Genomic DNA, 12,142 nt, shown 5'->3' on the forward strand with positions numbered 1-12,142 from the left:
GGGGTCTTCGGCCCCTCCCCAATAAAATATTTAAGGAAGCAGGGCCCCCCAAAGTTGATGGTGTGTGTGCACCATGTCCTGTGATTCATAGAATCATAGAGTTGGAAGAGACCACAAGGGCCATCCAGTCCAACCCCCTGCCAAGCAGGAAACACCACCAAAGCATTCTTGACATATGCCTGTCAAGCCTCTGCTTAAAGACCTCCAAAGAAGGAGACTCCACCACACTCCTTGGTAGCAAATTCCACTGCCGAACAGCTCTTACTGCAGGAAGTTCTTCCTAATGTTTAGGTGGAATCTTCTTTCTTGAAGTTTGAATCCATTGCTCCGTGTCCGCTTCTCTGGAGCAGCAGAAAACAACCTTTCTCCCTCCTCTATATGATATCCTTTTATATATTTGAACGTGGCTATCATATCACCCCTTAACCTTCTCTTCTCCAGGCTAAACATACCCAGCTCCCTAAGCCGTTCCTCATAAGGCATCGTTTCCAGGCCTTTGACCATTTTGGTTGCCCTCTTCTGGACATTGATTGATTATGAGGGGCGGGGCTTACCTCCCCCCAGTATTTTATTCCACTTGGCACCCCTGCTGTGTTGACCTGCAAGGTTTGTCTTGTGCAGAACAAAGTCAAAGTTTTGGGGAAGTGCATGCTAATTTCCACCCCCGAGGTTGGAGGTATTTTGTGTGTTTTTGAAAAGGCAATCATACAGTCATGCTGGTACCCCCCCTTTTTTAACTTGACCTGTTCAATGAAAGAAAAAAGTGTATTCATACATCCACCTGCCACCTTCTCTAAAAAGTGTCCAGAGTGTGAGCCAACCTGATCATAGCAATCATTCGTCCTGATAAGGCTTGGAGGGGGGGACCTTCTTGGTGAAGTCAGACCACTGGCCTACTTGGGCCAGGAATGTCTACACTGTCAGGAATTGTACCGATGATTTCCTACAAAGTCTCCGCTCTACCACCAAGCTACAAGTCCTGGGTGGGGCTTTGGCTGGCAGTAATGCTATGGTCCATGGGGTCACGAAGAGTCGGACACGACTAAACAACTAAACAACAACAAATTCTCCAGGTTCTCTGGCAGGAGCTGACTGAGGCTGGCTTAACTATAGCCCTGTCCGACTAGTTCCCTGTTGGGCATAAGCCACCATATGTATCCATGAGAAGGGAGGACTCCTCAGGTTTTCCATTTTGGGTATCAGGGTGTTGTTGCTTTTTAAGTTGACTTGGGACTTAAGCTGTGCCTTCGCACTAGTTTAGGGTTAGGCAAAGCTTCTCCCACCCCCCCCAAAAACCCTGTTCACTTTCTACTTGGAGAATCTGAAAGAGGACTTCTCATATGCCCACAAGGAGCTGGAGAAGGTTCTGATTGTGATCCGGGGCTGAAAGAGTGTTTTTGCTGCTGGAGGCCCTGCAGATTAAGAGGGGGGACTGGGATTAGCCTCCTGCCGCTTTCTTTGCTGAAATGAGCTGGGCTCAGTGGTTGCTAACCCTCAGTCCATAATCAGCTTCTGAGCTGCGAGGCCACCAAGGCCCTTTTTTTTCCTGGAGAGAATTAGCAAGCATGCCAGCTTGCGTTCGCCCTGCCCGGCCTCCTGGGAGTATGGCTCAGTGCATTGGACTCTCCTGCCTGTAGGTACAAATGCCTTTCTTTGGAGGCGGGTGGGTGGGATATTTGTCCTTTTAAAAGTGGTGTGTTTGACCAGGATAGTGGCAGTTCAGTGTGTGTAGCTTTCAAGTGGCTTCTTTACAAGCACTGGAGACGCAAGGTCAGGCAGCCAGCAAATTAATATCACCATTGCATTTTGGAAAGCAAGGTGGAAAATTTCATTCCTGCAAGTCTTATAAAGGGTTATGTGTGGGATTAATAGATGTGCTAGGGTGGAAAAGAAGTTGAAGTTAAAACTTGAGTGGGGAGAGAGAGAGAGAGAGAGAGAGAGAGAGAGAGAGAGAGAGAGAGAGAGAGAGAGAGAGAGAGAGAGAGATATGCTCGTTGGTAGGCATTGTATTGCCCAGCCAGGAATGGTATGTCCTAGGAGGAGGGTTTGGTTTTTTTTTTTATCCCTGACACACATACACACAGAGAATGAGCCTGGACCCCCTCCATTTACTGCAAGAAGCCAGTGGTATGAGGACTAGAAGGAAAAAGAATGGGTGGTGATTTTTCATTTATTATTATTATTATTGTTGCCATCATCATTCATTACAGAAAAAGATTCCTTTCAAGCCTTTCTCAGTTCCATAATTTTGCATTCCAGTGCTTAACAAAGCAAGTCCATCTCCCGATTAGATGGCTATTCCACAGTTTGCCTTCTCTCCCTTGGATGGAGCGGCACAGTTTATCCATTTCTGCCAGCTCTGGACATTTTAATAACCATTCAGCTGAAATTGGTTGACATTTCCATTTTCCAGCCCACACTTATTTTTGCTGCTATCCACATGATCCTAACTAATCTATGGGAATGTTGCTCTCAATGAGAATGGCAGGAATGATTATCATGATGGCTTCTCACAAGAGCCCAGGGCAGTTGTCAGTGCAGCATACAATAATAATAGACAATTTTTATAATGGTGTGTATAATTATTTAGAGCTGCCTTGGAATGTCGTCCCACCCCCACCCCCCTTTTAGTGTGGACAAACTAAATTATTTCCCCCAAAAAAACAACAACAACCCAAAACTTGATGGACACTCTGTGCCATCTATTTCTAATATGCTAGTGGTCATTCCTAGCGTATGGCTATACCTGTTGATAAAAATGCTCCCCTTTCTATGTTACAAACGATTGCTCATCCAGATGGGCATTTCCTTATTTTGTTGACAAGGATCTGAAATATGGCATTGGATATAGTAAATATATATGGGTCCAAATTTGAACTCTCCTAGAATGTGTTCCCTGAATATTTGAGCTGTTTGACTGATAGGACATATGAACAGAAGCAGAAATTGGGCCTTTTGCATAACTGGCCTTGCCTTGACCTTGACAGGGATTTGCCTCCCATAAGATTGGCTTGACCACTTCTTGCTCGCTCTTCCCCTCCCTCCCTCCCTCCCTCCCTCCCTCCCTCCCTCCCTCCCTCCCTCCCTGGGTTTTACTAGATTTTCATATCTACTTTCCTCCAATATTTCCTTCCTGCACTGGGAATTTGATCTCTTCCTTATTTCTGTTTTGCTGGTGGTCAGAAGATCTTCTCCTTGTTGATGTCCAGAGATTTGACTCCCATCTTGCTGCCTTCTGCTCATGCACTTCCCTTGTTTTTAGTGCGTCAGCGATCTTTACCAAAATGGGGACACATTCCTCTCCCTTTCCAGAAGCTTACTTCCCATGGCCGGTATTTTTGAGCCATCAAAAATGCCTGGCTAAACAGGAATGTTTTAAAAATTTCTTCTGAAAGTCAGTAATGAGGGAGGGCACTCCACAGATGGCGAACCACCACTGAAAGGGCCCTGTCACAGGTGAACACCAGCTGAGCAACAACTGGAAGTGACACCAGCAACTGAGTGGTACTACTGCTGCCAGAGGAGAGGTCACTAGTTCCTTGAGTAGTGTATTTATTTTTACTCTCTTCCTCAAATATCAAAATTAAACCCAAGTTGTGAGCCCAGTTTAGACGACCGATTTCACTGATTTTTCTTATTTCTTTTGAAGATTGCTTCCCAGAATTCTGTAATCTTTTCATAACACTAGCATGCACTTACACACACAGACCCCACAGATACACACAAACCTTAAAACACAATGGAGCAAATCCCAAAAGTAACATAATTGTATATTATACTTGGGCAATGCTTGTAGCTTTTTCATCATCTGTACTGTGTTTTGGAGTACTACAACCTGAATCTCTGTGTTGCCTTTGCTTGTTGGAAGTTTTTCATCAGCAATGAGGAACACAGCCTCACTCCTCCTCCTGTTTCCTGGATGATAGCACGACTGTTCCGTCTGTTAACACAAAACGCACACACACTTTTGCATCCCTAGAATTCCTGATAACTCTGGGTTTCCTGTTTTTGAATTAAGGAAGGATCAGTGTCACGAATTCTCATCCACATAGAGGTGCAGGGGGTTGGTGCTTTTGTTTTAAGCCACTTCTTACTCTGACTTATAAATTATATTTGAAGAGCCTTTCCAAGCTTTTAAAGTTCCTCAGTACTGAAAGACCTGTAGCTCACCTAAAGATTCAACCTCATTTACCTTGCAAAGTGGGTGGCCCTTAGGCCCATTTTCCAGTCAGGGAAGTGAGGCTGCAGGACCACGTCCCAAGACCTGTCCAGTGACAACTCAGCTAGGTTAAAATGGCAAACGAGGACTCGCATCTGTGACTCTGTACGCTAGGCTGTGCACCCATGTACAAATGGCGTGCTTTTTGTTACGGAATGCTGGTATCTGTGAAATAAGCCTGGCATCTGTGCCTTTGACAAGTTACACTGCTTAAAAGTGCGTTCCTGGGCCCTTAATAGGATTATGCAGTCCTAAATGCCGCAATACTTTAATATGTGGGTTGGCTGTGCAGCTGAAAATATTTTACTGTTGATTCAACCGCCTCTTAGATTGGTTTCCTGCCATACAGCCACTGCCTTATTGTATGCACTTTCTGCAAAGGTCATAAGTTTTGCTTGGCCCAACTATATTTGTGTTGTGCTTGGGCATTCACAGCACCTTCTGCGACGCTGGGTCTGCGCAGATTTGCAGCCTTGGGTGTGTGCATGCAAGCTCTGCCATGTTTCACATGCCTTGGCCTTGTGTGAATGCACAGCTTGAGTGGTGTTCTCCAGGACAGAGCAGTGATTGGTTTGGTCACCAGACTGAAACAAGGAAGAGGGGAGGATTGCATCCAATGTCAGAGCCCTGCTGCATCAGGCCAAAGGCCCATTGAATCCATCATCCTGTTCCCTCAATAGCCAGCCAGGTGACATTCTGCCATCTGCAGAAGAGTGCCATGCAGGCCCCTGGCTCTCCCATTTCACACCCTGCTGGCTGAGGCTGATGGGACTATGAGTCCAATGCAGCTGGAAGGCACCTAGTTGATAAAAGCTCCCTTCCCGCAATCACCGCTGCTCCTGTTAAGCAAGTCAGCCCAAAATATTTATCTACTAGCAGCCCCATACATGGCATTGCTCAGGCATTGCTAAGAAAGCATAAAATCAATGCAGTTGCTTTGATCAGTTCAGTCTGCCATCTTGATTCAAAGTGATGTGCAACCGTATCACCTGTTCTTTGATCTCGGGGATCATCATGCAAAATTTGATTACAATATCTTAAGAGGTGCCGAAATGGGTAGTGAACAAACAAAGTAACAACTTTCCAAAATATATCGTAAAGGTAAAGGTAAAAGACCCCTGACTGTTAAGTCCAGTCGCGAATGACTCTGGGGTTGCGGCACTCATCTCGCTTTACTGGCCAAGGGAGCCAACGTTTGTCCGCAGACAGTTTTTCTGGGTCATGTGGCCAGCATGACTAAGTCGCTTCTGGCAAAACCAGAGCAGTGCACGGAAACGGTGTTTACCTTCCCGCTGGAGAGGCACCTATTTACTTGCACTTTGACGTGCTTTTGAATTGCTAGGTTGGCAGGAGCTGGAACCGAGCAGCGGGAGCTCACCCCATTGCAGGGATTCGAACCACCGACCTTCTGATCGGCAAGCCCTAGGCTCAGTGGTTTAGACCACAGCGCCACCGGCATCCCTAAAATATATAGTAGATAACTGTAAATTTGGCTCCTGAATGCCATTGTGGTGAAGCCACATGGTAAATGTAATAATACATAAATAATTGCATAAAGACTGATAAATGTAATAAATAATGATATTGTGGACCTGTGGCAGCAGAAAATGCAGGCAGCAGTCTTGAGCATGACTCCATCACTGCCGCTCTCTGCAGGGGTGTGGCCAGCATTTGTTGGAAGCTGTGGGTGTGGTGGACGCCTTGGCTCTTTCTCTTGAGATACTGACTTCGCTTTTCACCCACAGATCTCACCCTCATGACCTGCCTTTGACCTCGGACATTAACAATCACTCCATCGTCACCGTACTCAGCGGGGAGGAGCACTTTGAGGACTACGGGGAAGGGAATGAGGTGGATCTCTTCTCAGACAGCTTGTGCAACGGAGAAAGTGGCTTCAGCAGTTCATCCTTCCTCTCTCCCAGGTAAATTGGCCAGACCCTGTGTCTCATGTTGCTGCATTTTGAACGTTTCTCAACTGGCTGGTGCCTGTCTCTAAGCTTCTTCCGTAGCCTGTCTTCAGCACCACCACCACTGGTTGCTGTGTCAAAAGAAACTGTTGCATATAACTCTAGCTATATGTATTTGAGCCTGCCACTAAACCAACCTTTCCCAATATGGTGTCCTCAATAAAGTTGAACTACAACTCCCATCAGCCCTAGCCAACATGCTATGCTAGTTGAAGCTGATGGGAGTTGTAATCCAGCAACATCTGGAGGGCAAGGGTTGGCAAAGGCTGCAGTAAACATTGGCCGGAAGGAAATCTATTAGAGCCATGCGGTTAGCAGTATTGGTGAACAGTCTTGAGATTGCTCCAGCACACGGCTTCCAGTTCTGTTCTGCTTTAATGGAGGCAGGCCCCACGACAGTAGGAGATTGTTGGTGAAGGAAAAACAAGGATGATTTAGGGTGATTATCCTTCCAAATTCCCCCCAGGGACGGGGGGAATGGGCTTCACTCACAGTTCGTCTCGGTACCTGGCTCTCGCTCCGGCATGGAAAGCACTTGACCTGTTGAAAACCGTCCAATGCCGCCATTAAGAAGCAGAGGTTCTGCTGTTAGAGTTTAATTGGACTAAAGTACAGGCGTGTGTTAGAAGAGATGAGATCACAAATTCCGGAGCAAACCCAACTGCAAGGACTTTAAGGTTTGAACTTGAGATAAGACTTCGGTGCAAAAGACAGGGAGGAAGGGAGCCTACGTTTTCTTTATATAAAGTTTTCTTCTCTACATTTATGATTCATCAACCCTCCTTTGAACGTTAGTTCAAATTATATTTGTACAAGCAAGGATGGAAGAAATTGGATTATAAATATGGAATATAATATCAAACGAAACTGTGTGTGTAAAAAAAGCAAAAAGGGAGGGAAGTTCTATTTTGCAAAAGGTTTATGATGGAAATTTAGAGCTGATTCTTCCCCATTCTTTATTGTTTACGAAGTGAACTGAATAATGCTAAGAGGACTTGGAATTTAATTTAATTGGAAGTATAATTGCTCATATATCTTCGGTTGGAAGGAAGGATGAAAGGAGTCTGAACTGCCAAGGAAGTGATAAGGTTTTTATTGAGTCATCTACAGCTTGCCAGATCACTCTTCTTCCCAGGCTGAGAGGAAAAATGGTGACAACAGGTTATTTATTGGGACAGAGTGAGTTTTGCGGCTGTTGTTAAAGTTGCAAAACACTGGAACAACAATGGGATATCAGCTCTGTCCAAGGCATGATGGATAACAACAACAACCGGGGGAAAGAAAGACATAACATCCTACGAGGACAGGAAGAAACACCATGGACAGAATAATTTCCACACACAGGAAGAACAAGGATATAGCTTGAGTTCCTCACTTGTAGTTTTATAAATCATTTAATGTGTCAACACGAATAGAAGTTATTAATACTGCAGTTGTTGTATAAGGGACTAGCTGGCCGGCCACACGTTGCTGTGGCTCATCCCTGTGATTCCCCCCACCCTGTCCTGATCCATTACCTATCCCGTCCCCTCCTGCCCCCAACCCACACCCAGGCAAGTCCCCACCTCCATTCGGCCTAGTGTGTAAAGGCGAGCCTCCATTCGGCCTAGTCTGTAAAGGCGAGCCTCCATTCGGCCTAGTAGCTGCAGTACCAGTGTAGCCACCGCTAGAGGGCACTGTGTTGCAACCTCTTCTGCCTTCTAATTCCCAGGTTCCCTGGCCCTTTGAGTTCAGGGTTCCAAATTAATAAGATTTTGGAACGCAGAAAGAATGCAAATAATACATCCATCAAATCTAGCATGCAGGGGGCTACTTCATCTAAATTATATAATTTGGTATTTGAACAATTGGTATTAATAATTGTATTATAAATTGGTATTGTTATAATGGGGCTATTATTGGACTGTAATTGAAGACTAATAAAAAAAATTGCTCCAGCACACACATCCTGACCACAGCTCTACAAGCACTTGGGCGTACTTTCAGCAGCGGCACACTAGCATATCAAACATGGGTCAAGTGGTGGATGGGAAGGCCTGGTTGTTCCAGCACGTTCCCAGCACTGCCTGGTCGCACTGTCTCCATATTCTCAACACTCCGCACCCAGTTGGGGTTAGCTTGGGTATTGGGTACTTCCACCAAACAGGTTTTTGCTGGTATCGAGTTGGCTTGTTTACCAGCCTGATACTCTGAAGCTGCCAGGGCACACCTTGCCACAGTTTTCTCCCCTCTGTGTGCTGAATGTGCAGGGGAATAGCTGTGAGCCAACAACACACAGGCAGCATGAAGAAAATGTCTGTGCTACATAGCAAGCTGCACCATCCCAAGTTAGACCATTGGTCCATCTGGCTCAATCTTGCCTATACTTACTGGCTCTGCAGGATTTCGGAGAGAGCTCTTTCCCCGTTCTACCTGGAGATTTAACCTGACGGCATCCACATGAAAAGCAGAGGTGCTCTGCCTTTGGAAACATAGAAAGGTGCCTTGCACTGAGTCAGACCATTGATCCATCTTGCTTGGTATTGTCTACACTGACTCTCTCTGGATTTCCAGAGTTCAGAGAAGGGTCCTTCCCAGCCTGACCTTATGCATGGAAAGCAGATGCTCTACCACTGAGCTATGACAAAAAGCCCTGTGCACCACAAATCCTGCTTCTCTCACCTCTACAGATCCATATAAATGTGTTCTAAGTAGCAGGGAGAAAATGATTTGTGTGAGAGAGCGATACTTTCTTTGGCTGTACGAAATAGCTATGGAAGATGATGGGTGTCACATACCTTCTCTGGTGCCTTCTGAGCAGAATAAAGCACCTTTCTCCTGCCTTTCCCATGCAGTCCATAGAGAGGCCTTCATTTTAGGGCATTTCTCCCATATCTGTGCAGATGTTTCTCTACCTGGATTACATGTGCCTGCGGCACACAGGTCATCATCGCCTGTGCCCTTGGCATGCAATGGGTCCAGGTTGCCAGGTGTGCTAGCAAATCACCCCAATAGCTTAGTGCAAACACATCTTTACTCCATGCAAGGAAACGAGGACTTTGATGGGATCTAAGTAAGGCCATGTGCAGATGGACCATACATTGGTGCCAAATGAACCGGCTGGGAAATGAGGCAAGCCGGAGGAGCCAGTTTGCCATAGGAACAGAGAAAGCTGCCTTATCAGACCACCGGTTGGCAGCAGCTCTCCTGGATTTCAAGCAAGCGTCTCTCCTAGTCTCTAGCTTGCAGATGCCTGGGATTGAACCTGGGGCTGTCTGGTCCTAAGGCTGTTTGCCAAAGGGGATGCCCCTGAAAGATGCTGAGCTGGGCTCTGGCTACCGGCTGCTACCGACTTATGTGGTTGTTGACAGGATGCTTGGCGCTGGCTAGTCCTGAGTGAGCAGGAGAAAATAGGAAGAGTTGCACAAACGGGTTGAAGGGCTTCCTGTTGTCAGTGGTCCAGCAGGAGCAGGGATTTCCTATGGAGATATGAACAGGAAGATGCATCTTACTCCTCTCCTAGCTCAGAAGCTGCCATCTTGTCCCAGCAAGCATACAAATATGTCCTCTACTCTCTGCCCTCCCGGTGCCCTCCTGAGATTGGTGGTGTAGCTTGAGAATGACTTGAACATCTCTCTATGCTCTCTATGATGAACTTCTTCTATCTGCAGTTTGGTTTTGCTTTCTTCTCCCAGTCTTCCCCACAGTGATGCCCTTACTTAAGCAAAAGCAACAGCTGTTGCATTTACAGAGAGAGGAACATTTTGCTTTGCAACTTGTGCAGAGGTGGTTCTCAAGTCCAGATTTTCAGAGCAGGGTGTTTCTGCATTTAACAAGTTGCAAGTGTTTCCTTCTCCCAAGGAAGGAGCATTGCGCTCCAAATTGTGTGGAGCGAAATGAAAAGTGTTGTATTAGTCAGCACCAGAGCTTGTTCTTCTCTAGGTTTGATTCTTCATTGTGCTTTTTTCCTCCTCCTTGCAAGCTTCAGCTCCTGCTAGGCCGCAGTGTTCAATTATTATTTTTTAAAGTGAATGACTTCTTTGGGGGTAAGAAGAGGATGACTTGTGGGAGTTGGTTGCACATTTTAGAACAACTTCATCTGAAATCAGTAGCTTGGTATAAAAATGCTGTTATGCATACAGTGCCAAAGCTTTTTGACTACACACCAAAAAGTGTGAAGCTCCTGTAGTTTGCAATGGCTTCAGTTCTAGGTCAGCATGTTTGGGCATCTGCCACAGACCCACATATTCCTGCAGGGGTACCTCTGACAAGAGCCCCCTGGATGCACATTCACTGAGGGGGCACAAAGAGAGGGTCTTTCCCCAGGGCCCTCCAAACCCTGGGACTGATGCTGCTTGGCTTGTTGTTTCTTTGCACCCAAACAGATGCTTGCAGCCTCCTCTTGAGATGTAAGTTGCTCAGCAAAACAGTAGGAACTGAGCCAAGTCATTTACTGTCTTTCCAGGTGTTTGTAAATTTAACCTTGTTTCTACCAACTCACACCTCTGTGTGTCTATGTCTATGTTTGTGTTTGCTTGTGTGTGTGTGTTTAAATTAAACCTCTCCTTTGTGGTTTTCACTATTAACCTTCTCTCCTATTTAAACCTTGTGGCTTCCAGAAGTTTATTTCAGTGCAGGGGAGGTATAACCACCAGCCTCTCTCAAACATATTTTAAATCCTTACTGCAATTTTTTTTAAATAGCTGTCACAGTACCAAAAATGGCTGCTACAGATCACTACATGTGTAAATGTTGGCACAGATCACGTGCAACTATGTTGGCTTGGGGAGAGTTCCAAGGGTCACACAGAAAAGCCTGGAGGGCTGTATTTGGCTCCTGGGTTTGACGTTCCCATCCAGTATCCTATAGTGCGGATGGGATCTGGCTCTCCTGATAATGACCTTTGCAAAGGCTTCTAGCAAGGCAGAGGAGCACCAGTTGGGACACTCTATTGCAAGTATTCCCAAACTGTGGTTCACAGACCACCAGTGGCCTGCAAACTGCATTTAGGTGGCTCACAGCATGTTGTCTATGGATTTGTGGTTGAAGATGAGAGAAGGCACATACACCACATGAAATATTCATATTGATTTATAATGGTATTTTTCTTGATGCTTTTTTTTAATTGGAAAAAAATACCAACCGAGCACACGCACACCCTTTCCCTAAACCCAAAGGCACAGTTCAGATGTAAAGTTCATGCACAAGCACTGAAGTGGGGAGAGACTGAAAGTTGTTAAAATCCATATGAAGGAAAATGTGGATCCAACCGTATATTAGGGAATGCTGCATTTTGTCCTGTAGGGTCTTTGTTTGTGTGCTGGGTGAGTGGCCACCAGTTCATGGAATTCAAATTATAATACAATGAATTTCAAATTAGAAGAAATAAAAGAAGCAGTAATAATACAATTAAAAATCATGCATGGCGCATTACAGTTTCTGCAACAGGCAGAAAAATCATGAAGTAGTCTTCTAAGACTCTCAGCAAATCTTCAAGTGATTCGTGGGGTGAAGTGGCAGTTTGTTGGAAAGAGGCAGCAAATCACGATCTTCTTGAAATGGCATTAACTAGCCCATGCCTTTCTTTTACAAAACACCACCTGTCTCCAAAATTGGCTGCTTGAGAGCATGCGTCATCTTTCCTTTCAATTTCTGGAAGCCACAGGTGGAATTGAGGGGCTCTTCCTGAATGTTCTCCTTTTTTTACAAGAATGACACACTTGTGATTTTTCTAGCACCAACCCACTTGCGGCGAAACTGCACAGCATTATCACTGACGAGGCGTTTGAGTTTTACTGTACCCAGTGCCACAAACAAATCAACCGCCTCGAGGACCTGTCTGCTCGCCTAAATGATCTTGAAATGAATAGGTAACTCGTTTGGGGCACGAGACACTCTTCTTTCTCTTTAAAGTTGCATGATTTATATGTTCTTGGGAAAGTAGGACTCGCATGGTTTGCTAAGCATGGGTGCTTGC

General features: G+C 45.6%; 1 protein-coding gene across 13 annotated transcripts in view; it reads left to right on the forward strand.

Moving 5' to 3' along the window:
• Positions 1 to 12,142, forward strand: part of RAB11FIP3 (RAB11 family interacting protein 3) — a 98,621-nt gene that overhangs the window by 68,259 nt on the left and 18,220 nt on the right. For 7 of the 13 annotated variants that reach the window (XM_035131071.3, XM_088657023.1, XM_035131066.3 and 4 more), the window contains 2 exons: positions 5,965 to 6,141; positions 11,901 to 12,035. In XM_035131071.3, coding sequence (XP_034986962.2) covers positions 5,965 to 6,141; positions 11,901 to 12,035 — 312 coding nt within the window. The remainder of the gene's footprint in view (positions 1 to 5,964; positions 6,142 to 11,900; positions 12,036 to 12,142) is intronic. The other 6 variants (XM_088657025.1, XM_088657024.1, XM_088657022.1 and 3 more) reach the window with 1 other exon arrangement.

The sequence above is a fragment of the Zootoca vivipara genome, chromosome 13 (genome assembly GCF_965207765.1).
Source record: "Zootoca vivipara chromosome 13, rZooViv2.hap1.1, whole genome shotgun sequence".
In the NCBI taxonomy this organism is placed as follows: domain Eukaryota; kingdom Metazoa; phylum Chordata; class Lepidosauria; order Squamata; family Lacertidae; genus Zootoca; species Zootoca vivipara.